The sequence below is a fragment of the Brassica napus genome, chromosome C3, assembly GCF_020379485.1.
Source record: "Brassica napus cultivar Da-Ae chromosome C3, Da-Ae, whole genome shotgun sequence".
Classification (NCBI taxonomy): domain Eukaryota; kingdom Viridiplantae; phylum Streptophyta; class Magnoliopsida; order Brassicales; family Brassicaceae; genus Brassica; species Brassica napus.
Window position 1 is genome coordinate 13,704,111 of NC_063446.1, and position 26,958 is coordinate 13,731,068.

The following is a 26,958-nucleotide window of genomic DNA, read 5'->3' on the forward strand; positions in this document are numbered from 1 at the left end:
TCATTCCTTTTCATTCATGTACATTCTTTTTCTATTCGTTCCTCTTGTTTTTCAATTGGTCACCAGTCAGACCCTAAGATTTGTAAACAATATTTTGGAATGACATGAAAAAAGAAACTATAATATTAGCAATAAAAGGTCCAAAATTATACTCATTTGAAGTGATTCATAACTAACTAGAGAAACAACAGATGGTAAACAACAAAATCAATGAGGGAAAGCAAAAAAATCTTTACACATTGCATAACCAAAAGAGTCAAAACAGAAACTCTATAGAGATTTCTTCATCCTTCCATATGACTCAAGCCAAGATTCAATTCAGTTACCAACTCTTGCATGATTGCATCATGCTGCATGTGAGGAACTGAACGTAAGAGAAACATGTTAAAAAAGTTTGAGCCATCAAATTATCATTTCATGATCCATGTGTTAATAATGGGAGTTTTAAATTCTTTTTGATAAGTCCATATGGTCAGGTAGACCATATATATATAAAGCATACAATAGACATGCTTGACAAGTCCATGTATGTGGTAAAGACTCGATCATATATAAGACCCGATAAGGTTTTGACATTGATATTTCATTCAAAACATAACATACTACTATAATTAACTCGGTTCACAAACTTCTTTTTGGTCCAATCAAGAAACTTTTCCATTAATGTGAGCTATGAGATTCAAACTATCTCGATTCAGGAACTTGTAATGATGATGATGATGATGTCCAGCACGACCATGGTATACCTTGCTTTTCAAACCAGTCAGGCATATGAAATCTATCATTATCTGACGTCTTCTTCTTCGAAAGTTGCTTAAGAAGTGGAAGAACAATGTCCAGTAGCTATCGACATGTTTGGTGAGATCTCATTAGATTCCAAAGGGATAACAAAATGTTATTTAATATTATCAAGAGCTCAGGCTTTATATACATGAGTATCATTTGGCTGCTCTGCGGAGAAGGGAACATATTCTTTGAACCGAGAACTGTCGATGAACTCGTCGGTGGGTCGAGACAAAAGCGTTTATTAGATCAGAGAATTGTTCGGTCAATATACAAAAGAGGAAAGAAACGGTTGAAAGTAAGCCGGCGAAAGCTAGTTCGCCGGACGGTACAAATCGGCGAAAACAAGATGTAAAACCCTAATTCTAGCCGAAAGTAAGTGTGTGCGGTGATTTGCGGATCCCCTTCTTATTGCCTCTTGCTTCTCTTATATAGGCGACCAGTCGATGACCTAATTTGCCTCCGCTCAATGGATTTTCTGCTCGTTGGGCCGAACTATCGGGCAGCTATGTCAAGCCGTCGAATCGACTAAAAGCAGTTTCGAGTCGAGCCGATCGGTAGTCCGCGAGCCGACGAGTTGAGTCCTCTCGAAATGGTTATGGGCCGGATCAACTATTTTGTGGGCCTTGGTGGAGGGTCAAATCCATACCCAACACACAAGGAATTAGGTTGTAATAGAAAACTGTAAGGATTGTTGTCTACTATAACTGTCCTACACAGATTCTTTGATGCACAAAGTAGATCCTTCACGTGATCTTGATATTGCTTGAAGCACAAAATATTTATATACACATAATAACATCCAACAAAGGGAAGGCAGAGATGATCAACTGAAGACAACTTACATGCTGACAATACAAAAGGTTGATAAAGCCTGTTATTTAATACATGTTTGGTATCTATTTCGTCCACAAGCGGTCTCGCATAATCTGCAGGTGTAATGATCATATTTTAAAACAGAGAATATACAAAATCTGAGAAGAGTAGTAAACTATAAGGAACCTTCAAGATCGGCGGTGAAAACAATGAGATGTGCAAATTGGCTGAGTTGCTCTAAGAACTCGTGCAACCCAAGACACTCAAACACTGTAACGCAACTGATATTAGGCTCCCCGTTGCATTCCTTAAGGAAAGAGAAGTGTGATATGCCTTTGTGCGTATACACGAGGAAAGAGAAGTGTGATATGCCTTTCTGCGGTTAGAGTCGATTGAACAAATGGTTACTGGGCCTTAGTATATATAAGATGACCCATAGTTAGAAAGGATTTATGGAAGTTTTGGCTTAGGCCTATTCTGTTTAGGAATTGTATTGGCTTGACTCTCGATTTGAGATCAAGAGAGGGTGGTTGGGCGGTTAGAGAATAAAATACTTCTATTCTCTATCAAATTGGTGCGGCTTTGAGCGTTCTGGAGAAGACAATCGCGACGACGAGATGAAGAAGGCGTTACGGAATCAGAGCGACGATGATCCGGTGACGCTGGAATCACTAGCCAAGACGTTGCGCGATCACACAGCAGCGCAATTTGAGACTAACAGTGAGTTTCGAGCTGCGATTCGTTTGTCGGAGGAGAAGACGATGTCGAAGATTGAAGATCTGGAGAAGAAATCGATCGATCGATACGACGACTTGCAGGCGAAGATGGATTCCAATTTTGAGAGATTGTGCGAATTGATCGCGAAGAAGGATTCAAAAGCGGTGGAAGTTACAGATCTAAGTCCTCCACCGTACCGTCATCCCAACTATCAGGTAAACAATCTGAACGCGGAACCTGGCCGTAGTTCTAGGATGGAGGAAGGTCATGAGAGAAATACGGGGAATGATAGTAGAGATGGTTTGTTAAAGCGTGTGGCACTGTCTTCGTTCTCGGGTGATGATGCTTATGGCTGGTTTGCGTTAGCTGAGAGATATTTTAGAATTGGAGGTTATGATGAAAGGAAGAAGTTGAGATTGTGTCTGTGAGTCTTGCAGGTGATGTATTGAGTTGGTTTAATAGTGAGGTTCAGAGAAGCAATTTCATGAGCTGGCAAGATTTCAAAGGCAGAGTGATAGCAAGGTTCAGCAGAGAGAAGCTACGGGATCCGAGTCAACCATTCTTTGCGGTGAAACAAACTGGGAAGATTTCTCAGTACATTCAAAGGTTTGAAGACCTTTCTACTCAGGTCAGCGGGTTGACTGATACACAGCGAGAAGGGATTTTCATGAATGGTTTAACTCCGGAGATGCGGGAAGTGGTGAATATGTGTAAGCCTGTAGATCTTCCTGATATGATTGCTACCGCTCATCAGATGGAAGACAGCGCTGTGTATAAAATGGTTTGTCGTGAGAGGTCTTTGGAATCAAAACAACATTGGCGACAACCTTTTGTTAAACCAGCTACAACAGTGACACCGGTTGATAAGAACAGTGGTATTAAGGCGCAAAGAACTCAATTGAAGTTAACAGAGAGTCAAATTGCGGAGAAGAAGAGGTTGGGACTCTGTTTTACTTGTGACGATAAGTGGTCACGTCAACATTGGTGTCCAAATCGTTCCTTACAAGTGCTCACAGTCATTAATGGTATTGAAATGGAGATAGTGGATCAATCGTTGGTGGAGTTAGAAGATGAATCAGCGCTTTCTGAGTCGACGTTGATGGAATTGTCCTTAAATTCTTTTTTAGGCAATTCCTCACCTACGACTACGAAGGTTCGAGGAACGATTAACATGAATAGGGTGGTGGTGATGGTAGACAGTGGAGCCACTCACAATTTCATCTCTCCAGCAACAATGGCTCAGTGTAAGCTCACGGCTACGAATAATGCGAACTGGGAAGTGTTGTTAGGAACAGGCTTATCAGTACACAGCTCGGGGGTTTGTCAAAACGTGCAGGTGTTCTTACCAACGATGTCTTTTCAGGCTGACTTTGTAGTTTTGGACCTCGGCAACGTGGATGTTATTTTGGGGGTGCAGTGGCTACTTACTTTAGGAATTTGTACGGTAGATTGGGAAAAGAATGAGTGGTCTTTCTGTCATCAGGGAAGACAAGTGAAATTGACAGGAGATCCATCTTTACATGCTCCTAACGTGTCACTCAAAACATTGCTACCAGAGTTACTCATTCAAAACGGAGGTTGTGATATTGAGCTAAAGATTATGGAGAAGAAGAAGGGAGCAGAAGAAGTAATTCCGCCTGAAATGTCGAAGATGTTGTTGACATATGATGCGGTTTTTCAAAAACCAACAGGCTTACCTCCAGTTCGTGGTAATGAGCATGCTATTGTACTAAAGGAGGGTACGAAGCCGATCAGTGTGAGACCGTATCGATACCCACATGCTCATAAGGAAGTGATGGAGAAATTGGTAAAGGAGATGCTGGAAGAAGGGTTGATCAGGCCGAGCCACAGTCCATTCTCTAGTCCGGTTTTACTGGTGAAGAAAAAGGATAATTCACACCGATTTTGTGTGGATTATAGGGCTCTGAACAAGGCTACAATACAGGACAAATACCCTATTCCAATCATAGATCAGTTATTGGATGAACTTCATGGCGCAACTATCTTTACGAAGCTTGATTTGAGGTCTGGTTATCATCAGATACGAATGCAAGAGGAGGATATTGCTAAAACAGCGTTCAGAACACATGACAGTCATTTCGAGTTTTTGGTGATGCCGTTTGGGCTCACCAATGCCCCGGAAACTTTCCAAGCACTAATGAATGACGTTTTTCGTCAATTCTTGCGGATATTTGTCCTCGTGTTCTTCGATGATATACTGATCTACAGCAGGAATATTGAGGAGCATATTGAGCATGTCAGCAGAGTGTTGGATGAGTTTGTGAAACATAAGCTCTTTGCTAATAAAAAAAATGCTCATTTGCTCAAGCTAGCGTTGAATACTTGGGTCATGTGATCAGTAAAGATGGAGTGTCGACAGATGAGAAGAAGATAGCAGCGGTCAAGAATTGGCCAATTCCGAGATCAGTTAAACAGTTGAGAGGGTTTTTAGGTTTGACGGGGTATTACAGACGTTTTGTAATATACTATGGGTGCCTTGCTAAACCGTTGACTGAGCTGTTGAAGAAAGATCAGTTTAAGTGGGGTATTCTACCACAACAAGCGTTTGAGAAGTTGAAAACGACAATGATCACAGCACCTGTTTTGGCTCTTCCGGATTTCACTCAACTATTCATTGTGGAGTCAGATGCTTCTGGCTTTGGTGTAGGTGCAGTTTTGATGCAAAATAATCATCCTATAGCTTTCTTCAGTCATGGGTTGACGGCGAGGGAGCAACAAAAACCAATTTATGAGCGTGAACTGATGGCAATAGTGATGGCCATACAGGAATGGCGTCATCACTTGTTGGGAAGGCGTTTTGTGGTACGTACTGATCAGCAAAGTCTGAAGTATCTGTTGGAGCAGAGAGAAATCACATTGGACTACCAGCGTTGGCTAACAAGGATTTTGGGATATGAGTTTGACATTGAATACAAAGTGGGTAGTGAAAACAAAGTTGCAGATGGATTGTCTCGGATTGATCATTCAGTGGAGGGTGAAGCAGGGTTACTGTTGCTAGCTATGACTGTTCCTGTGACGCTACAGCTACAAGATTTATATAGAGAAATTGAGGAGAATGGGGAGATTCAAGGGATCAGTAATAAACTGCAAACTGGTCAGACGGTTAAGAATGGGTTTTCTTTGGTCAACGGGAGACTATTTTACAAACAGAAACTGGTGATTCCTACTTCTTCAGTACATATTCCATTGATTCTGCAGGAATGTCATGACACGGTGATGGGAGGTCATGCGGGGGTTTTGAGAACATTACAGAGAGTAAAGGCGTTGTTTTATTGGCCGAAGATGAGAAAGAGAGTTCAGGAGTACGTAGCGGCTTGTGCTGTGTGTCAAACTCACAAGTATTCTACGTTATCCCCAGCAGGGCTGTTGCAACCAATCGAGTTACCGGTTCGCATTTGGGAAGACATTGCGATGGATTTTGTAGAAGGTTTACCGGTTTCGCAAGGCGTGAATGTGATCTTGGTTGTTGTGGATAGGTTGAGTAAGTATGGCCATTTCATAACTTTGAAACACCCTTTTACAGCGGTGGATGTTGCGTAAAAGTTTGTGAAAGAAGTGGTAAGATTACACGGATTTCCGAAATCAATCATCTCGGACAGGGACAAGATTTTTTTGAGCAAATTTTGGAAGGAGTGTTTTCGTTTGTCCGGCACGAGATTGCGTTTCAGCACGGCCTTCCATCCTCAAACAGATGGTCAGACAGAAGTGTTGAACCGGTCTGTTGAGACTTATCTTCGTTGTTTCGCTTTTACTCATCCAAAGAATTGGTCGCAGTATTTGGCATGGGCAGAGTTGTGGTACAATACATCGTATCACACAGCGTTGAAGTGTACACCATTCAAGTTGGTATATGGCCGTGATCCTCCTACGTTGTTGGCTTATGAGGATGGCGCTACACAAAACTTTGAGTTGGATGCGATGTTACAGGAGCGTGAATTGGTGCTGTCTTCTATCAAACAAAATCTGTTGCATGCTCAAGCGATTATGAAGAGTAATGCGGATAAACAAAGGAGAGACTTGGAGTTTCAGGTGGGAGAGAAAGTTTATCTGAAGCTCAGACCATACAGGCAACAATCAGTGAGTCGCAGATTGTTTCAGAAGCTCGCAGCGAGATATTATGGCCCTTTTCCAGTGGTTGCAAGAATAGGCAAGGTTGCGTATCGCTTGGAGCTGCCTGAGAATTCGAGAATTCACCCTGTGTTTCATATTTCTCAGCTGAAATCAGTGGTTGGAGCTTCTATGGATGTGACTCCGTTACCTCCTACGCTTTCAGGTTCAGATGATTTACTGATTGAACCTGATGAAGTTTTAGATAGGAGATACGATGAGAATGGATATTTGGAGGTGTTAGTGAAGTGGAAGCATCTTCCGGATCATGAGTCTTCATGGTTTAGAGTGGGTGAACTTAAACAGCAGTTTCCTTCATTTTCACTTGAGGACAAGCTGAAGCTCGACGAGGGGGGTATTGATATGCCTTTGTGCGTATACACGAGGAAGAAAAGAGATAAAAAGAGTGACGAGAAGAAAGACGAGGATCAGAAAGAGGATGAGCTGGCATTAGCTGGGGAGAGTGGCGGTTAGAGTCGATTGAACAAATGGTTACTGGGCCTTAGTATATATAAGAGGACCCATAGTTAGAAAGGATTTATGGAAGTTTTGGCTTAGGCCTATTCTGTTTAGGAATTGTATTGGCTTGACTCTCGATTTGAGATCAAGAGAGGGTGGTTGGGCGGTTAGAGAATAAAATACTTCTATTCTCTATCAAAGTGAGATTATGTAGTGAAAGAGAAGTGAGACTGTACAAGAACAGATTGACATGAAAGAAGTAATAAGCAGTTGTTATGTAGTGAAAAAAAAACCTTGGTTGATGAAATGCACTCTAACTCGAACCATTTCGATCCAGCTTCAGTAGCCTGTGAGGACGTAAATTAGCAGGTTAGACTAGACGTCGCGTATGCAATAACTAATGTCTCATCCAAATCGAGAACTACCAGTAAAATCAATGTTCAGATCTCAGACTACTTAATAAAGACACTACCAATAGCTACTTCCTATAGAAAGACCATATATAGTCGCAGAACGCAGAAATGTCTGTGAAGAGTCAAAGCCATTACTTAAACCAAGTAGGCGTTCTACAAGAAACACGTAGATAGTCGATAGAGACATGGAATATACAGTCTTATGCTTACTTATACTCATATTATAGAGCTCTATAACACATATCCCTGGGTTTATCTCCCAAATACATTCGTTAAATTACATTTCTTTGGTTTGAAATGTCAATGAAACAAATTAGAGGATGGTAATGAAATACAATCTATATCACTAACTAAGATTGTCTTCCACATACATGACAGTTTTACATCTCGCTTGGCTTGACTACTGACACACTCAGCTTACAAGTCTACATCTCAAAGAAACTGAGTAGAACTGACCCAAACCCGAATGCTCATGACTAGTATAAACTCACCTAAAACTGTATCTTTCAGTGGCCAAATCGCATGATTATTAATATTCATGACAAGAAATAATAAAATTAGCTAACTAGAATAGTTATATCAGTCATCTTATCAACTTAACATGTTTTGCAATGTTCAAAAATATTTTTAACATGTTTTGTGAATTGGTGATTGGAAACATAATCGTAAAATAAAACATGATTGTCAAATTAGAGCCATATAGTGTGGGCCTGAGTCAAACGTGTGAGATTTTCAGAGTACAAGTGCTTGAGTGATGTAAGAACAGATGAGAGATTTGTGTATGATGAAGTATGAAGAATAGAAATGAGTTTAAGAGAATCAGAGAGAGTATGGGAGAGACTAAGAGATTAGGAACGTGTATGGGAGATTAGAGAGACTTAGTAATCAGAGAATAAGATCCAAGAACAAGTTTATGAAGAAGAGAGACTCTCTCAGCTTAAAGGTTACAAAATGATCCTAAGAGGCTTATTTATGCCTTTACACAACTCAGATCATAAACCTAGATCCTAAGGCTGTAAATTAAAGATAAATGGATGGTTAGGATGAGAGGAAACTGGTCTTTGATGTTCTGGTGCTAGCTGGTCGTGGTTGGACTGAATGGAGGGCTCAGATTGCTTCATTTGAATTGGATGGATCAGATGAGTCAAGGCTGTAAAGGTAAAGCACCTTTACCTTTCCAGCTCATACCAACAGCTCACCTTATCCATTTGAATCTTCCTTTGCCTCCAAGACTCCCCAAAGGTCACATAAGGAAGGATAATCCACGCCCACACATTGCACATCACAAAACAAAGCTGATCCGGGTATTTGATCGATCCGGATGAGATGTACGGTCGATGTACGGCCTTGAGGTCCGTACACTCACCCTATATCTTTACCTTCATCCAAACATCTTCTATGGTCGACCCATACACCTTCTTGGATCATCCTAGGCCGTACAGGGCCGTACCACTCGCCCTAGCTTTGCACCTATGGTCATCTTATCTCTAACTCCTCCAAACCCTTCACATGATCAGTCTAAGTCTTTCCTAGACTTAACTTCTCAAGATAACTACTTCAAAACACTTCTGAAGCTTGATTAAACTTTTCTGGACATCTTCTAGAGCTTGCCCTATTATTGTACAAACTCTATCTTCTCTTCAGTTCAACAAAACGCACATATGAAATTGCCAACATAACTTTTTCCTTGTTGAAATATATTTCGCTGTTGGTTTAGATGTGGTATTCTCGTTTACAATTTTTTTGATTTTGGTGATTAACTATTGGTATAATGGAACACATATGTCTCCATATAAGTGGGCTAAGCTAGTTAATCAAAGGTTTATGACTCAAGCTCATACTTTATGGCCCTTATTTCTCTTGGTCTTATTTAAGCTACAACAAGATTGGTTGATAGATTTATGTGAATCCCACAACAATCAGGTATATAATTTTCTTACCTTGCCAATCAAAGCCATTAGCTTCATTTTTCTTTTTTTTTATTATGTCATCATAATACTAATATTTAAGCAAATTAGTCTTTGTCAACTGACTTTGGGACGTCACTCATGGTCATGGAACAAACTATTCTATGTGTCATGGAGATATAAATCCATCCACGTTATTTTAGTCAAATTTTTGCTTGTCAAATATTTCAGCTACAAACACAAAATTCTCTCCTAAGAGTCGATCCCCAGCATGAAGGCAGACTGAAAGTGACCTATAATTGACAGGACTCGATTGAAATCTTGAGGCCAATCGCCTTATGGTTTACCTTGTAAACCGTGTGTTAAGCAAGCTATGAGGCAAAACTCAGAAGTGCTTGATGTGTTACTAACCTTGTGAAATATAACAAGGTTTGTAGCATTCCACTGCTTGAGAAATTTTCATGAACTGAATCTTTTTTCAACCGCATATCCTTTGAACCAACAATATTACAACAACTCGTGAAATAAATCAGCTATTGGGACCACACGTTTTGTTGCGGTGCAAGGAAAAGAAAGCTTCTTTGATTTCCTGTGGTGAGAATAGTTTTTCAAAGGCTTTGATTTCCACCAGAGAGTAGGAATAGCTAAGGCGTGAGATATCTTCTATATGACACATAATTTGTAGGTTTTATTGAAATTAATATATATGTATAAGCAAATGCGTTTATGCCAAACGAGCGTTGGATAACTAAAATGTTAGGCACAGTTTACCAAATATGAACAGACACAGAAGAAAAAGGAGAGAACATAAGTGTACTACTATAAATGGGAAAAGTAGAAGATGCTAGGTCGACGTGGTGGAGCATGAGAGAGATGATATGTAATTTGTTCTTTTGGGCCCGTGATTGTATATCAACAGTCTTGATTCTGCGTAGTGCGTTTGGCCTTTGTTATTGGTGTCTTGTCTCTGTCTCTCTCCATCTGTCTCCCTCTCAGATTAAGAACAACGTGTGATCACCCACCCTCTCCCACCCAAATAAGTAGTGGTCCGCTGTCCGCATGGTTACAGTCAAGTAGTAGGCGAGATCTAGAAATCTTCTAAAACTCTTCTTCCAAGATTTGAATTTTTCACTGAAACAAAATTTACAGATATATGGAACTTAGATTTTGGCCTAACAATGTATCTGGTAATTTGCTAATAGATAATCAAACATTAGATGATTTAGCTATCCCTAAACATTACATTAGTCAGAAAGCATTCCAAATTTGGATAAGACAATGTAATTACTTTCCAGAGAAAAGTTCAATCTGTAATATTAAGTGTTTTTCTATACTTTCCAGAGAAAAATTCAATCTGTAATATTAAGTGTTTTTCTACCAGAATTGATCAAATCAGCCTATCAGAAAAAAGAGAATAGTAGTCCACCCTAATCTTTACTACAGCTGTAATTAACCGTTATGTTTGGAATATCTCAATATCCTTATGCTTCTTTCAACAACAAAAATACAATTTGATAGTTTCCTTACTGTGGTTTCAGAATAATATGGGTTAAATAATTATACGGGATTTTTACACAATTTTTAAATACTACTATAGAGTCTGGCCATCCGTATACAAAACTTAGAGAAAAATTGTTCACGTCTCTTTCTTGTATGTACATATATCTTTTAAATATTTGAGATGAATGATAAACCAATTGTTTTATTGTTTAGCTTCAACTTTTTGTTTGCTTATGATGTCTAGACGTGTTATAGATGTAATAATATTGTGAACAAATAACGTTGAATCAAAATATTGAGCAGCCGAAGTAAGATTGAAGCCCCGTCGGTATACTTAAACAAGAGACGAACATATCTTGCTCCTTCATGTTTGATTCGTGATTTTTTTTTTTCATCTCTTTTTAGAGAGCTTACTTTGTAAATTAGATACTAAAGACATACAATGCTATTAGTTTCTTCAGATTCTATAATTGCAACGAAATTGCAACTTTACATATAATGGAAACTTCATCATTTCTATAATATAATATAATATGATCTCGCATTGTCCCCCACCCTCCCTAATGGATTGAATGACCCTTCAAATCTCAACTTTTCAAAATGTCACTCTTTGCTCTCTTTTGTTTTGTTCATCATTTTGATCTTTTTAATTTGTCTTTTTATAGGTGTTATAATTATGTTGTCGTCTGATTACGATAGATGATAACCCGCACACATGTTCGGAGTGAATTTGTTATACTAATGCTTGTTTATTAAATGGTTTTAACATTTTGCAACGTACTATAATATTTATCGATTGTAAAATGACGAATACAAAGGTTGGTCTCTTTCATCGTTGTTGAAAAATAACGTATTACAACTCATTTTAATTATTTTTAAGACTTCATATGCATAAAAAGAAAAATTAAGTTGTGCGCCTGATACAAATCACCAAAACAAGATAGACAACATCAATTATAAAAAGAGGAAATGATATTAGGTATTTTGCTCTCGATTTTTTTTACTTCTATAAAATTGTTTTTCATTCTCATTTTTGTTTCCCTGATATGAGTTTTATTTCTTTTTTTAACTTCTTATAATTCAGTAAATTACATGTGTCAATTTAAAAAGATGGACATCTGTAAAAATTAGTTCCACTCCAGATACATATCTAAGAATCAATATTTTGAAGAAAATTATCGGCAAACTCTATTCACAGGTTAGTATTCAAATATAGTATATCAAGCTGTTATAGAATATAAGTGCAAACTCAAAATATAAATGTATGTCTAGTATATATTCAGCAGTTCGGTCTAAAAATCATCAGATTATAGAATAGCAAAACAAATTACTTATTTTATTAACCTACGCTTTTGAGGTTTAGTTATTTAAGAGTATACCGATAAAAAATATATATAATACTTTCTCATTCTAGTATATATGTAAACTATGTATAAACTAAGAACTATTTGATTTATTAAATGATAAACCATAAAACTTATAATGAATAGTTCAAATCTCTCATTCTTACAATTATAATAGCTAGATAGGGTATTAGAGAGAAATAAATATTAGACGAATGATCAAATCTCTCATTCTTCGAACATATTCAAAAGGAGGTGATTAGAATCTTGTCAGGATATTTCATTAAAACCTTTTTAGGAATAAAAATCAAGACTAAATTATTTAATCTGGATGAAATAATATATATATATATATAGTGTTTCCAATATTAAAAATTACTTCAATTTGAAGAAGTGTATTTCTGGGATTGTGAGGATCAGATAACATATTAGAAACCATCTATTTAAAATATAATTTGTATATATAAAAGTACATACATTAGAGTAGGCACATAAATCAAAACCAATACATTTTGTTTATTTACAATCATGTTTTTGGTAAATAAATAAAAAAAATCATTTATTTAATTTATATGGTATATAATTAAACTTTATTGCTATTGACATAGATATATATAGTATATTTTAATATAAATATTTATTATTGACACTTCCTACTCATATGATTTTATTAACATTTGTATATTTATTGTAACAAAAATTTAATCACAAAACTTTTAATGTGAGATTTTTAGATACAAATTTCAAATTTAAAATATTTAATTAAAATATTTATATAGTATATAATTTAATTTAAATTATATTATATTAATATATATATATAATATGAATATTTATTAATGAGACTTCATATTATATGTTTAATTTGATTGTTTAATTTCTTTTAATAATATAAAATTAAACAAAAAAAGAGAGGATACAAAAATTGTTATCAAATATGTATTGTTCATATTCATTAATTGTCATATATATGTTAATCATATTAGGTAATTCTGTAACTTTTATTTACGGAAGTAGTTGAAAATATTCTTTTGTACACTGCTAATCAATTTGATAGTTAATTTAATAAAAAAAATATATATATTTATATAGACCAATTTATTTTTCTAATAATTGTAAGAATCATCATAATGATAACACATGGCTACGAAAACATGTTGTACTACTCCATGATTAATATATATAGGAGATTCTTCGTTCTCGGTCAAGGGTGGCTCTGGTTCTCAATCAAGGGTGTATTATCGACCAATTTTAAAATACTAACAATACCACTGGTATGTGATTCAACTCATCTGAAATTTAAGAAAACAAGACACTTAACACTAGTTAACTACAAATTGGACAATAACTCAAAGTCCTTGTATATTCAGGTAGACCGGACGAGATCCATATTGATAGCCAACTGTGATGGTAATCATGGCATAAATTCACATAGTTTTATCATGCTCGTTTACTATCTTTTTTTTTTCAAATAAATATTGATGCAGTTTACATGGTTATATATATATTAAAGATTTGATGTGATGCGCATCACAAGAAAAATGTGTCAATTAAAGTTTGATGTACCAGCTAAAGATGAATAAAACATTAGAGGTCATGGCACCCATCGAGAGCTTCTCCGATCAATTACTATTTTCACCTCTATAATAGTATTTAGAGGTGAAATTGTTCAAACCTATTTCTATTTCTTCCTCTATAATAAAAATTTCTATTTTTTTCTTTATTTATAGAGAAATAAATAGCATTTTTTTATTTTTTACTCTATATTTAAAGATTGTTATTTTAGAAAAATACATTGGAGCATATCTCAATTCTATTATAGAATTCATATATTTTAGTGATGGAAATAGCAAAATACGTTGAAGATGGTCTAACAAGCAGCACGGTCGTAGAAGTAATATATAACAAAAGGAATTGTTGAATCAAACTCAATTGGTGACATGGGTCCACTCTTCATTTATTTGATCATTTCAACTACACTTCTTATATTGATTAAATTTGCACCATTTACATATGCTTTTCGATTAGTCATATGCTAGCCTTTCACTGTCGGTTAAACGATGATTTTATAGAGATACGTTTGGACTTGAACATTAGTTTCGACGACATTTATAGTTGAGTCGTAGTCAACTCTTACTTAATGTTTCACTCTAGGGCAATGGAGTGATATTAATGATTTTATCATTAAAATGATCGTAATCATGTCTAGTGCCTATAGATAATATAAAAATTGATTGGATGATTATACTATATAACAAATTCAATAGAACAGAAATACAACAGATTTGTAATAGGTTTTGAATGCATGAAAAAAACTACGGCTAGCCCTCAGCTAAGCTATGAGAAGGCAACATAAAACACTATTTTATTATGTATATAATGAAAATACCATCATTTAAACACTTTGAACATTAATATGGTATATTTGGAAAGTTCGCAATGATAAGCTTTTCAGGGGTATAGACAGAGATCCTTTGGAACTCGTTCGATACGCAGAGAGTGAATGTCAGGCCTGGTTTAACGCGAATGAGACGATACCACCACACGTCCAGGCTACCAATAATGATGCAAACCAAGTCTTAAGTTTGGGTAATATCTGTCTACTAGATGGATCTTGGACAGCTTCTGACCGTTTTAGTGGATGTGGATGGGTCTGAATGGATAGTAGGGAGGACATACAACTTATGGGAACACGAAACTTCACTCGATGTGAATCAGCGCTGCATTCGGAGGTAGAAGCGCTGCGATGGGCGATGGAGAACATGCTTCAACACTCGCCGTGCCAGAGCTTTGGAACTGACTGCAAGGAGCTGATTGCAATGATAAATGAACCTCAGGAGTGGCCAAGATTTGCGACAGAGCTGGAGAAGATAGAGACGCTGCAGATTTGTTTTCCGGATTTCAAAATCACCCATGTACCACGAGTGCACAGTCAGCTTACTGATTTTTTAGCTAAGACTGCTAGGAGCTTTCGTAGAGAGTTACTTTTCATTGGTTGTTCTATTCCGGTCTGGTTACCCAGACCACCTCAAGCTTGAGTAATAGAATAGCCGTTCGACGTAAAAAAAAAAAAAGTGTTGAAATGGAATTGATTACTAACAGCCAAACAAAGTGTTGAACAGCCATAGAAGAAAAAAACAAAGACTAGTTAAGGCTGTATTTCAGTCAAGTTTACGTTATAATTCCGAAATACGTTATAATATCGATAAATTTTGATAAATGGAATTACTTAGTTTTTTTAATGAATTATGAGTAGCATGATTTCGATAAATTCGTCTCTGGCCAATGTAGTTTCAAATTTTGAGTTTAAGATAATAAGAAAAAGAAAACCAAATAGTGGAGTTTTCAAATTTTACTTCATGTTGTATTATATTCCATTTGGAAAAAAAAAAGCCAGCTTTATGTTTCACAGAAACATTTTTATTTAATATTTCAATAAGTTTTTGTTTGTCATTTTCTACTAGTTATTGTTGTAAACCTTTGCAAAGAACACACATATTATAAGAATGTATCTCTTCTTATTAGCTTAAGAAAACTAGCTCAAAAACTTAAGCTCTCACAATCACAATATTCCTCACAAATCTCATCTCTCTCTCGACATCTTTTTTTTTATATAGATGTTTACAATCCTTTTCCTATAAGTAATATCATATCTAGATATATCACAATCTCTTTATCTTTATCTCTTTATAATCTCAACACAAATAGGATTAGGATTGCATTTTCTCTCGATCTTCTTTCGAGCTTATCCCAACACTAGTGTCTGGGTGGAAAACGTCAACGAGGGTGATATTGGTTCCCTAAAGAAGAAACCTTCACTTTTATTGAAAAATATATCATGTGACACATTCATTGATATGTAAAAAGCTGTCCTATGTTAACTTATATGATTGTGAAAATAGAATCATTGTTTTACGTGGTAATGCATACATGTAATATAAACAGTGCATCAAATATGAATGGTTTTGCCACATGTAACTTTGTATAATTTAACTGAGATTCATATGTTTTAGCTGATATCCGTTTCAGACTATTTCATAAAATGCCGTCTCAGTAATTTATTAGAGACTATATTTGAGAATATTTTTGTTAAAGTGTGACAAGGAGAAATATGTAACACAGCCGAGGGGCGTGAGTCAACAAAAAAAATCGAATATAAGAAAAACTGAGTATACAAAGAAGAGAGGAGATTTGTGAGAGAAGAAAACATCGTTAAATTTTTTTTTTTAGATGTTAGTCTCTGATACCTTGACAAATTCGAATTGGGAAAACTAAACCTTGTAATCCTTTTGGATCCTTAGAGCATCATTATCCACGGTTTCTTAGGGCAAAGTTCTTAGGGGAATATAAGAAACTGTTTTTTAATTTTCAACTAAAAAATTAAAGAAACTGTTTATTAAAGTACTACTTTAAAAAACAGTTACTTATATTTCTCTAAAAACTCCGTCCTAAGAAACCGTGGATAATGATGCTCTTAGAAATTAAACTTATATATTTACATACAAGGTAGACCTAAAAGAAGAAAAAAGTATACCTAAAAGGTATCTTTACATCGAAATGAAACATATACAAAATATATACTTAGATATCCGAGGAAACAATATGAAAAGTGGACTCTTTTTACTTTGTGCCGAAAATGTTTAATTCATTTTCAATGTAAAATAAATTAAATCGTTTATGCATTATATAAATAATGATGCTGCTACTAAGTATTATCTCGTTTATCAATCAAAAAATATCTTTAACTTTCTAAATGCATTATATATATTGTCTTGTTAATGAATAATTATATTGGAAAAAAAAAATGGAATAGTTTGACATTTTGGTTCAATAGATATACAGTTTGAGGAATAGCTTCAACATGGGCTCAATCATCAAACCAGAGCGGTGGGAATCAGTAAATGATGCATTATATTTATTTCCACATTATAAATGCAACTAGTTTATTTGAAATAATGTTTGGGTTATTTAAGTTTATACTCTTGATAACTATAAATTATGTTTTACAGTTCGTAATTCTTAGACTAATGCATTCACGTGTAGTTTGTATTCTCTACCAAGAGCGAGAAAGATTACAATAATCCTTGTAAGGAAGTTTGAAAAGAATTACTCTATAAATGTGAATTATGTGAGTGACTTGACTATTCAAAGAAAACAAACATGTACTAACAAAGAAAAAGATAAATATTCCAATCAGTGGTAGATCTTTGAAGGAAAGATTCAAATTCGCGCCAATATTTGATGGGGAAAAAAGTTAAAGCTAAAATATTCTCTAAATTTTTTTTGTTGATGTTATATATCAGTATTCAGAACAAAAATGTATGTCAAATATAATCGTGAGAAGATAGGTAGTTGTCGAATCCCATAGGGCATTGACTTAAGCGAGTGAGGAGATGAAACGTAGCCCATCTACATCTTCATCTATCAACTATCAATCTATCATCTATGTGGGTTGTGAAAAAAAAGAGGTCATGTTACTCCTTTTTTATGTGCTGTAAATTTTTGTTAATACGCGAGTGATTTATCTACTACAGTATAACATGGAACTACGATTAGATGAGTTTATTTATATATATTATCGATAATTTTTTTTATATATTTGATCATTTTATTTATATATTAAAAATATTTTTGTTGTTATTATATAATTTCTTTCCGATGATCGGATCAATTTTTATTAAAAATAATGGAACAAAACTATAATTAATACATCATGGGTTGATCAGATTGGACATTAAACAAATTATGACATAAAAACCTTATTTTTTCTATCGAACACATTCTTGAAAAAAATGAACAGTACTGTTTTCACAGTTGAATTATTTTGACTTTTATCTTCCATATAGTTTTGAAAGCTTTCAAATCAACCATCGAATTGATACATGTCATTTTAATGTTTTTAGTCGTATACTTAAGGAAAACTTACATTTTTGTAATTTAAAGTTGTTTTAAAAAATTCAAAATATAACACATAAGGTGTCCTCATTTTTGTATTTTAAAGTCGTTTTTAAAAAATATAACATATAAGGTTTCCTCATTTTTGTAATTTAAAGTCATTTTAAAAAATTCAAAATATAACATATAAGAAAAAATCTAATTTTTTATTATATGGTTAATGTGATTTTTTATTTTTTTAATAATATAAAATTAAACAAAATGAAGAAGGATGCAAAAATTGTTATCAAATCTTTATTATTCATAATCATTAATTGCCATATATGTAAATCATATTAAGCAATTTCGTAGCTTTTATTTAGGGAAAAAATACACACTTCTTATATTTTAGGTTAATATAATGTTCTCTAGTGGACATTAAACAAATTATGACATAAAAGCCTTATTTTTTCCCTCGAACACATTCTTGAAAAAGTGAACAGTATTGTTTTCACAGTTGAATTATTTTGACTTTTATCTTACATATGGTTTTGAAAGCTTTCAAATCAACCATCAAACTGATACATGTCATTTAATGTTTTTAGTCGTATACTTAAGGAAAACTTACATTTTTGTAATTTAAAGTCGTTTTAAAAAAATTCAAAATATAACATATAAGAAAAAATCTAACATATAATAAAAATATAACATATAAGGTGTCCTCATTTTTGTATTTTAAAGTCGTTTTAAAAAAAATATATATATATAACGTATAAGGTTTCCTCATTTTTGTAATTTAAAGTCATTTTAAAATATTCAAAATATAACATATAAGAAAAAATCTAATTTTTTTATTATATGGTTAATGTGATTGTTTATTTTTTTAATAATATAAAATTATACAAAAATGAAAAAGGATGCAAAAATTGTTATCAAATCTTTATTATTCATATTCATTAATTTTCATATATATGTAAATCATATTAGGTAATTCTGTAGCTTTTATTTAAGGAAAGAATACACACTTCTTATGTTTTAGGTTAATATAATGTTCTCTAGTGGACATTAAACAAATTATGACATAAAAACCTTATTTTTTCCATCGAACACATTCTTGAAAAAGGTGAACAGTATTGTTTCTACAGTTAAATTATTTTGACTTTTATCTTCCATATGGTTTTGAAAGCTTTCAAATCAACCATCGAATTGATACATGTCATTTTAATGTTTTTAGTCGAATACTTAAGGAAAACTTACATTTTTGCAATTTAAAGTCGTTTTAAAAAAATTCAAAATTTAACATATAAGAAAATTCTAACATATAAGAAAAATATAACATATAAGGTGTCTTCATTTTTGTATTTTAAAGTCGTTTAAAAAAATATATAATATATAAGGTTTCCTCATTTTTTCTAATTTAAAGTCATTTTAAAAAATTCAAAATATAACATATAAGAAAAAATCTAATTTTTTTATTATATGGTTAATGTGATTGTTTAATTTTTTTAATAATATTAATTTAAACAAAAATGAAGAAAGATGCAAAAATTGTTATCAAATCTTTATTATTCATAATCATTAATTGTCATATATATGTAAATCATATTAGGTAATTCCGTAGCTTTTATTTAAGGAAAGAATACACACTTCATATATTTTAGGTTAATATAATGTTCTCTAGTGTTATATAATTATGGAATAATGTGACACCATTAGATTAAACTATACTTTATATTAGATGCTTTAGAATTCTTTGAAATGAAATTTAGAAGACATTTAGAGTGCCACCTAAGATTTGAAATTTTTTTTAATTAATACAAAATCAAGGTTCTAATTTTTTAAATTTTAATTAACTCGGCTATTCAACTATAATTAATTATAATTAAACCTTCATTACATTGAAGTTCTTTGAAAAACATGCTCATGCAAAGATTAATATGGCATACGGTATCCAAGCAATAGCAGAAACACAACATATGGAGAATAAAGATTATACATATGGATTTGCACATTTTTATGATCAAAACATTGTGGAGAACATAATGTTATATAATGTTTTCTAAAAAGAAAAAGAAAGGGATAGAGAAAGTGACGAAAGGTGAAGTATGTGGTGAAAAAAGGAGTTCCTGCTTCTCATTTGTCTCTTTCAAACTTTATGATGCAAAGCGACCTTTCTTTTCTCTTTCTCCTTTTATTGCAATCGTTTGTGTCATTTTCTTTTCTTATTAATTTCATAAAGTTGTATGATCGTATCCCTTGTTTTTATTTTGCCCTGACAGGACCGACACCGATCTTTCATACATCTTTCGGTAATAAATGTTATTGGATTCCTTTTCATGTTATATAGTTGTATTTTATATCTCTCCACTGACATTAATACATTAATAAAAGTAGAATGACTTCATGAAGAATATATATGGTCGAGCAAGAACTTCTACCACCGCTGACTAATGAACTCAGATTAAACTACTTTTACAATTTTAGTTTAGTGTTTGATTCCCGAATACACTAATATACACTACTGTTACTTTTTTTTTTTTTTTTTGTCAACCATTTCTTTCATTCAACTAAACAAACCACATAGTTTTTAACATTCATATATTCAAGACTAGCCATTGTCAGAAAAACAACTTGAACATTATCAAAACAAAAAATAAAACTAAAAGATAGAGGGTTGAAGAGAGTAGCAAGGCTTCTAACGTCATGGAAAACACCTGCAATCTCGTTCAAAACATACCCTAAGTGCAGGGTAAATGTGAAGACTCGAGAGTTTGAGAATATATGGAAACTAAGGAGGATTAATTCCTTAGCCTTGAGGAGAGCTGAGCGTAGCTTCAAAGCTTCAACCATGAGTGCAGAACCCACCAATGCTTGAGAAACTTCTTTTGCATCTTGGCAGTTCCAGACAATTTCACAAGGGAAAAACATTAAAGTCTCAAGGGCCATCATGGTTAGAAGGTCAGCAACATCAAAGATTGCTGTAAGGGAAGCAATTGAAGAGATAGTTTCTGCATCTGAAAGAACCATCTTCGACACACTATCCCTTGTACCAACACCATTCAAGGCATGTGGAAGTTTTGGAAAGAGACACCCAAAACAGCTACAGACTCAGAGTCCTGGTTTATGAAGGATGACAACTGTGAAGAGGACCACTGCCAAATGAGTAAACCTGAAATAATTGAAACCAAAACCACAAAGGCAAAGGTCCAAATATCCTCATACTGAGGTAAGAAACTGGTACACTACAGTGTAATATCCTCATATTGAGGTAAATAGAGTTTCTTAATGAAACTCGTATAGCATGCAACATCCTCAAACTGAGGTAAAAAGAGCTTCAAAGAGAGCACAACATCCTCATTCCAGAGTAAAAGGAGACTCCTATTGAGATAATTAAGACCTAACAAAAGGCAATGTTTTTAGATAAGTGATAGACTGAGAAACCCAAACTTTGTGAACGCTTGATGCAAGGAGCGAAAGGTCCAGCAAAAGGTAACCATGAGTTCTCCCCGAGAATAGGACTGCACAAAGCAGTAGATAGTTGCATTCCCGAAGACACAAGAACTGAAGCGTCAAAGCTAGAACGAGATCTTCAATAGGAGGCTGAAGCTTCAAGGATGTAAGGTCGACATAGAGGAAGGAACGAATCTGATGGATCAGGAGGGTATGGAGGTTCTGGAGGTGGAACCACAACAAGTAGATCTGAGAGTAAGGTGAATGGCGGATCTGGATCTGAATTTGGAACCGGACTCGTCGAGGCTGAAAACCCAGCAAGCACCACCGTAGCCATGGCAGAAAAAAAAGAGGAGGAAAGAAGAAGAAAATTCTTGTTGGTGAACGTGAGGTCACACCGACTGCGGAGACAGTAACAATGAAATCCTAGTCGCTTTTATTGTCGCCTCAACCTTGGATTATCTATACTCGTTGTAATACACTATTGTTACCGAAAATAAGAAAATATTTGTTTATATCCCTCTGGTTAAAGAGAATAACAACCAATAGATATTAATCCAAATCCAATAAAAATTGTAAAAGTATCTTTTTAAAATTAGTTTTGCAAATCATAAACTTTGAAGCTACCATATTTTTTTTTCTTATTTGTTTTGCAAAGCTAAAATCATAAACTAAATAATAGAATGTTGAATACAACTTTTAAATTAGTCTGATTCAGTCACATCGTATGAGTTACGAGTATACTTATGAATGAGATTTTTTTTTTTTGGGTCAAACGTATGAAAGAGATATTTATCGTGTATTTTGTAGATAGTTAATATGTGGTATACAAAAAATTGAAATAATAAAGAAAATAGAAAAATATTATTTGACTTGAACACGGCAATAAATAAATAAATAAATAAAGAATGAACTAAAGACCAGCAACAAGAATCTACCTTTGTAACCACCTGTTTCTGTTTGATTCCAAACTCTCACTTTCCCTACCCCTCGTGTCTAGGTCCCACCTTTGTGTTCCACTCAACCCAACAGTGTATCCTCCTTCTCCTTCCATAAATTAATTTATTCCCCATTAACATTTTCTTATTACAATTCCAAAAAATATTCAAATAATAAAATAATTCACCTGAAACTTCAGAATTTGCGCATTTAATTTCCTTCTTTTTCAAAACAAACTGAAATTTGTTATTATATATATGATCGCCGGCGATGCCAACGGCGGTGAACGTAGCGAAGCAATGCTTGACAACAGAATCAGCCTACGCGCTAGAAGAAGCCGTGAACGTGGCGCGTCGACGAGGACACTCACAAACGACGTCGCTTCACGCCGTATCCGCTTTACTCTCTCTACCAACCTCCGTCTTACGCGACGCGTGCGCCCGTGTCCGAAACTCAGCTTACTCTCCTCGTCTCCAGTTCAAAGCTCTAGATCTCTGCCTCAGCGTTTCCTTGGACCGGATCCAATCGGGTCATCAACAACCCGGGTCCGACGACCCGCCTGTCTCGAACTCTCTCATGGCTGCGATAAAACGGTCTCAAGCTCACCAGCGTCGTCTCCCGGAGAGTTTCAGACTGTACCAAGAGATGTCTCAGAGTAATCAGAACTCGAGTTCGCTCTCTTGCGCGAAGGTGGAGCTTCGTCAGCTGATTCTCTCGATCTTGGATGACCCGGTTGTGAGTCGGGTATTCGGTGAAGCGGGGTTTCGGAGCTCCGAGTTAAAGCTCTCGATTATCCGACCAATCCCTCATCTCTTCCGTTATTCATCTCCACGTGGACAGCAGCAACAGCCTCTGTTCCTCTGTAACGTAACCGGGAATCATGCCGAACCGGAATCGAACCCGGTTCGGTGGGGTTTCAGCATCCCGAAACGGAATCTAACCGGAGATTCTTCTGATCACCGGAGGATCAGCGATGTTTTCACGAGGGAAAAAGCGAGGAATCCTCTGCTTGTGGGTGTATCGGCTTACTGTGTATTAAACGATTTTTTAAAGTCGCTCGAAAACCGAACCGACGGTTTAACCGCGGTTAACATCGGTTCAGAAATATCCGACCAAATAAAAGTCAAGTTCGATAAAACATTCATCGACGCTAGGTTTCGCGATCTAGGGAAAGTGGCTGAGCAAGGGTCAGGACCTGGTTTAGTCTTGAACTACGGAGATTTGAGGGTATTCACTGACGGTGAAGGAAACGTGTCGGCGGCTAGTTACATTGTGGGTAAGGTTTCGGAGCTGTTGCGGAGAAGCGGGAGGAGAGTGTGGTTGATCGGAGCGACGGCGAGCAACGACGTTTATGAGAAGATGGTGAGGAAGTTTCCGAACGTGGAGAAAGACTGGGACTTGCAGTTACTCACCATCACCAATACTCTTAGGTCTTGTTCGCCTCACCACAAATCCAGGTTATATTATTAATTCCTCTTTCGCGCACGTTTCAGATCGTTTCTTTTGATGACATCAAACGCGTTGTTAATACCAGTTTTAAACTGATGGTTTTGATGATCTATCGCTGGTTCAACTTTTTTTTTTTTAATACGAGTATTCTCGTCTACTAAAACAAAATTAATGGAGTTCGAAAACATGTTAGTAATAACTTTCTCCAAAAAAAACTTGTTAATAGTCAAATCTAAAAACAGTTTAAACTGGTATATGACTTACTAATAATAGCCTATTGTTAAGATTCTTGACTAATATGTTTACCGACAATAAGATTTTGTGACATTGACTAATAAGAATAACTATGTGTAACGTATTGTTTAAGTTTGTGCAAAAGCAACTCTTTTGATGTTCTATAATTTACCTAATATTTGTTGAGAAAGCAAACATTTTATCGTTAGAAAATAAAATAAGAATCATATTCTAGTTAGCCTTTTCTGTATTTCTTTTTGTGTGTTTATTGGCTGCATTTACAATTTTAAAATGATGTTTGATAGAAGCACTGAACGTTTTATTTATTTATTGAATCACAAGCACAGTGGTTTAGCATGTAAATATATAAACATAAAGACTCATTTTGAATGTAGAAGAAACAGAGCATTGATGTAAATTTGACTTATATATTCCTCTATTTCACCAACTTTATGAGTGTATTTGCATTTTATATGTACCATACCTTTTGTCTTCGATGATTTTGACGTGTTATTATAATTAAATGCAGTTTGATGGGATCGTTTGTTCCATTTGGTGGATTTTTCTCAACACCTTATGACATGAAACTACCGTTCTCCGGTTTTAACAAGGAAATCACCGGACCAGTTTCTTCCATATCCGACCAGACCCAATCTACCTTGCCACCTTGGTTGCAGATGACCACAATACCCGATTTAAACCAGAAATCTGATCCCAAGGTCCGTCTACTTTTCTCTTCTCCTACTTTTAATATTCCCGCACTCATGAAATTCGATTTCTTGGACTACAAGCTTCCTCGGTTGACTACGTTATTACACTATGTTATGTTAATTTCAACGTGTATTTACATTCCCTCAGTGCAGACCAAAGAAGGGTTGGAATCAGTTTGCGGTAATAAGTCCACGAGCAGTGCTTCTGCATCAACTGATTCAGCTAAATCGGTCACGACTGATCTGAATCTAAGGATGTGTCCGGTCACCGCAGGCTTTGGTCTCAAGACACGATCTGCGTCCTCCGCTTGCTTGGATAATCCAAGGGATCTCAACGCAGAGAGCTTCAAGATTATATACCAAAGGTTAACCAATAGGGTTTCAGGGCAAGATGAGGCTGCTAGGGTTATCAGCTGCGCATTATCACAACCACCTAAGATTAGCACTAGAAGAGATGTTTGGCTCAATTTGGCTGGTCCTGATACCGTAGGCAAGAGGAGAATGTCGCTTGTGCTTGCTGAGATTGTGTATCAAAGTGAGCACAGATTCATGCCGGTTGATCTTGGTGTCGCTGAACATGAAATGAGCGGTTGTGATGACGTGATGCGGCTGAGAGGAAAGACAATGGTGGATCATATCTTTGAAGTGATGTGTAGGAACCCTTTCTGTGTAGTGTTCCTTGAGAACATTGACAAGGCCGACGAGAAGCTGCAGGTAAGCTTGTCTAAGGCTATTGAAACTGGTAAGTTCATGGATTCGCATGGGAGAGAAGTTGGTATCGGAAACACAACGTTTGTTATGACTTCGTCTTCCGTACAAGATTATGGAACAGTAACCACTTATTCTGAAGAGCAACTCTTGAGAGTAAAAGAGGGGCTAGTGGAGATATGGATCGAAACTGTGTCCTGTCTGAGCTCGGAGAAAAAGAGGAAGCTAGGTTTGGGAGAAACTGTAGAGACGGGGAAAAGGTTGAACAGAACAACTAATGGAGTTCTTGATCTGAACCTTCCGGCGCAAGAAACCGAGGAAACATATCAGGACTCAAAGCTTTGGTTAGTGAATTTGAAGAAACACGACAGTCTCATTGAGGTTCCTTTTAAGCCTTTTGACTTTGAAGGATTAGCAGAAAGAATCAAAAGGATCTTAAAAGAAACATTTGCAAAGTGTGTGAGATCAGATTGTTTGCTGGAGATTGACCCTAAGATCATGGAACGATTACTAGCAGCTATTTATTTCTCGGACAATAGAAAAGATATCATCAAAGAGTTGATGGAGAAAGTAATGGCTAAAGTGTTCTTGCATGTTAAAGAAAGGTATGAAATCACTTCTGGTTGTGTAGTAAAACTGTTTGGTCGAGATCTTGACGTTTTGAGTGAGGACGAAATGGACTTGTTCCTTGTAAAATCTCAGTAGGTTAAAAAGTAGGTGCGAGATTTATTTGTAAAGTGTATAAGATAAGGTAGAGTTTAGTTATAGGTGTTGTTGTTGTCCTTTTGTGTTGATATACTAGCATAATGTGTGTTACGATGATATATCATGTAATTGTGAGTGGGTCGTGTCCGTGTTTGTATGTATAAGTTTTTCTGTAAATTAATAGTTGTTTGCTTCTATCATTTGGTGACTCGGTCATACAATCTGATCTAATTTGTTGATGAGTTTGGGAAATATTTTGGAGGCATAACAAAAAATCATATCGTTATAATAAGTTTACTATCAGTTGACTTGACCACATACACGTAAAGGATTAGTAAAGAACCAAGTTTGACCAGAATCATCAAAGTCTTTTTTCCAAGTTCTCTTCAAAGTTTCTATACTTATAGCATTTATATCACCCAATTTGCTTGGTATGATAAAACTCGAGAAAAATATGCATGTAATTGCAACATGGTTAGGTCATTTCCAACCCAATCGCAAAACATCATTTTAGTGTGATTTTTACACAAAAACCTTCTTCAATTTAACACTAAAAATCACACTATTTTAGTGTAGCATTATAATTTTACATTAAATTTGGTGTGACATTATTCACCATACTAAAATACTTATTCACCCATTAAAATACTATTCACTTATTTTATTAATAAAATATATAATTAAAAATGACAAATTTAAAAATTAAAAATATATAATATTATAAAATAGCTTTTAAAGTGAAGTTTAATGTTGCAGTTGTAGATGAACTTTTTTTAGTGTTAAACTACATTAAAATAGTGTGGTTTTGACATTTAAATAGTGT

At 35.1% G+C, this 26,958-nt stretch overlaps 1 protein-coding gene and 1 pseudogene across 1 annotated transcript; one reads left to right on the plus strand and one right to left on the minus strand.

The window, feature by feature from the left end:
- Nucleotides 1-99: 99 nt before the first annotated feature.
- Nucleotides 100-20,967, minus strand: LOC125582932 (annotated as a pseudogene).
- A 1,480-nt stretch (nucleotides 20,968-22,447) lies between these two features.
- LOC106420781 (protein SMAX1-LIKE 8-like) lies at nucleotides 22,448-26,335 on the plus strand. Its single transcript, XM_013861624.3, has 3 exons — nucleotides 22,448-23,786; nucleotides 24,542-24,731; nucleotides 24,876-26,335. The coding sequence occupies exons 1-3, from the start codon at nucleotides 22,600-22,602 to the stop codon at nucleotides 26,133-26,135; spliced, it is 2,637 nt and encodes an 878-aa protein (XP_013717078.2). The 5' UTR covers nucleotides 22,448-22,599; the 3' UTR covers nucleotides 26,136-26,335.
- Nucleotides 26,336-26,958: the final 623 nt, after the last annotated feature.